The sequence below is a fragment of the Mesitornis unicolor genome, unplaced genomic scaffold (assembly GCF_000695765.1).
Source record: "Mesitornis unicolor isolate BGI_N332 unplaced genomic scaffold, ASM69576v1 scaffold22137, whole genome shotgun sequence".
Lineage (NCBI taxonomy): Eukaryota > Metazoa > Chordata > Aves > Mesitornithiformes > Mesitornithidae > Mesitornis > Mesitornis unicolor.
In genome coordinates this window covers 3,735-6,548 of record NW_010196063.1, presented here as the reverse complement: position 1 = coordinate 6,548, position 2,814 = coordinate 3,735, and the positions used below count along the sequence as shown (strand labels likewise).

At 43.7% G+C, this 2,814-nt stretch overlaps 1 protein-coding gene across 1 annotated transcript in view; it reads right to left on the bottom strand.

Moving 5' to 3' along the window:
• Window positions 1-2,814, bottom strand: part of LPCAT3 (lysophosphatidylcholine acyltransferase 3) — a 14,167-nt gene that overhangs the window by 7,934 nt on the left and 3,419 nt on the right. Inside the window, 1 exon segment of the mRNA XM_010188347.1 lies at window positions 983-1,096. Within this exon segment, the coding sequence (XP_010186649.1) occupies window positions 983-1,096 (114 nt within the window).

The window sequence follows — 2,814 nt, the reverse complement described above, 5'->3', positions numbered from 1 at the left end:
CCTGCTGAGCTTTAATAAACATTAACAACTGACAACAGACTTGTGAAATGGAAAGCGGTAAAAAAATACTAAGTGTTACCATCAGTTTAGATCAAAAGTTAAAATGCTGAGGTTTACCGTGGAAAAATGTTTTCCCCTTTTGAGCAAGGTGGGTAGAAAGATCAAGTCAGGAATACAGACAAAGCACAATTTATTGCTGTTCATTGACACTTATGGTTTTAAAACTGCATTTTCAAGGATTTGCCACTCTCTCAAAAATCAGTAAGATCTTGCAAAATGTTCCACTTTCATCAGAAAAAAACCCACCTGTTTTTTGGCTCTAGCCATTGCTGTAGGCAGAATTAAATTATGACAGAACGCTACAATGTGCCTCATGTTCCTAAAAGGCAGAAATTGTATCTGTTTTCTTCTATCCCCAACTAGTGTCCCTGCTCTTTAAAAAGGCTTGTCTCACTTGTCACGCATATTCCCTTTTAGCTTTACACAGGTGATCATATCGTGGCTTGGGTAACGCTGCTCTGAAGGAGAAAGAATTACGAGCCCTTGCAAAGAGAGAGCTACTCGCAGGCACAGTAAATATGGTTTTAGAAAGCCCCCAATTTAAATACTGGTCTCGTACTACATGGGGACTGTTCCAGTTCGAAAGTCACAACGTCAGCCTAAATTCTTCTGATATCCAGAGCAACTTGTTGGTACTCTGGACTGCAATTTAGTTACAGTGTTGCTGCACACAAGGTAATTTTTGCAGTTTTACAACTGGGCCAGTTCACCACTGCAGATAACAACTTTAACCCCCACATGGCAATGGATACTGAGTATCAGTGGCCATTCGGCTGAGGCCTGCGCATTTCTGAACACTCATCAACTCTCTATTAAGTAACGAGCTATTCCTACCAATAACAACGGCCCTACTCCCGCCCCACTACGGTGTTCTTGAAGCAGTCTGAATTAGCACAGCAAAAGCAGGTGAGCACTTTTTGAGGTTGCCACCTGGCAAGCTTGCTGTCACATTTGGCTATGTCAGCGCCGCGGGACGCCACCGCACTGCCCTGCTTTTGCCATTCAGAAAGGACAGGAGTGGAGTAGCTGCTCCTTGCTGCCAAGGGACCCGCACAGCGGCTCCCAGTCTGCCAAAACCCTTGTTCACAGCTCCCTTGGGCAAGGCAGAGCAGAGCAGAGCATAGCGGGGCAGGAAAGCGGCTGTAATTCTCCAGGAGAAAGCAGAAGGCCACCTCCTGATCCAAGGGAATTCTCCTTCTCCGTGCACCAGGGAGTTGAAAAGCAGTCTGCACGCAGAGTTGATTTTTGCCTCTAGATAGACTTTCTATAGAAAGGAATTAGCAAATGATACAAAAGGGACAAGTTCACCCAGACATGCTGCTGCTGCTGCTGCTAAATTCCTCCTTTTTTTCCTCCTTCACAGGAACAAGTGGATGATCTCAGGTTAAGAGAACTCCAGTGCTGGAAGGAAAGGACAAGGTTGGCTTCTTCACCACAGCCATATGGGAGAGCAATGGGCCACCGCACAACGCCCAGGCTGTCCACAGAGACAAGAATCTATGTGAGCACAAGAAGTGAATGATCAAGAGGCTGGGTTAGGCAGGAGAGAATTTTGACTAATTCCAAGCAAAAATAGCGCTGTCAAGTTTGCCATCTTCTGGGATGGGTGATGAAGATGCCTGTCTTTTTCCAGAGATAAAGCTGCAAATAAGAACACCAGAAACATTCTTTTCATCTCTGCTCCCTTTACTTCCCCTTTTATATGCGTTAGCTTCGTTTCATCTTCAGGAGAGCAGATCAGACTATTTTTCCTCTTCTCCTTTTTGCTGATCAGTTAAATCCACCTTTGTTAACATCTGGTAGATCAATTCCCTCTATTTTCTTATGCTAAAACTAAAAAGAAGGGGACAACAGGAAAAAGACATGTTAAAATATAAGCCTTACCTAATATTTTGACTTCAAAGGTATTCTCTTTTCCTGTCTATAACACTGCAATAATCTCCCACACTTTGTTTAACACTGGGTGCATATACATGAGTATTTTAATTCAGCTCAGGAGTGTACTTTTGAAGTCCGCTTACAGTGCCTTTGTTTGCACAGCAAAATTGTCTCAAAGTGTGTGAACAAGACGAAACTGAACTGAAAACTCCTGCCTGGCTCCCTGGTGCCACTTATCCCTGCTTACTGCAGGGGGTTGGACTAGATGACCTTTAAAGGTCCTTTCCAACCCAAACTGTTCTGTGATTCTACAAAAATGCAGTCCAATGGGTGCTCAGTCTGTATGACTGGACTGAAGCAAATCCAAAGTAAATGCCCAAACCCCACATAGTGAGGACATCAGGTACTGCACATGAACTAGTCTGCCCTACAGATCTGTTCCTACTGTGCCATTTTACTTGCTAATGTAGACACAGTCAACGTGTGGCATTATGCAGCTCTCTTTTAAAAAACATATTTAAGGAATAAGATGTATTTGAAGTTAAGAGTTCAAAAAAAGCAGCACAGGAGTGCTCTGTGACAGGTCTGGTTTTAGCACCTGTGACAGGATGCTGCTGCCTCTTACAACTTCTTCTCTCATCTCTTACCCATTGAAACAAGTTGTCTGCCTTCCCTTCAGTAAGATTCTTGCTTGGCTGACCAGCTGAAGGCTTGATTTGGGATAAGTCATCAGCTATGGGTGACCACAAGGAGAATTTCATTGACTCTAAAAATCTTCAGGATGCAGAGAACAGGAATAAGCAGAGGATGTAAAACAAAATGTGAGAGGTAGAAGAGGAGGAGATAAGATGACTTGCAAGCAAAGCAGATGGCTTC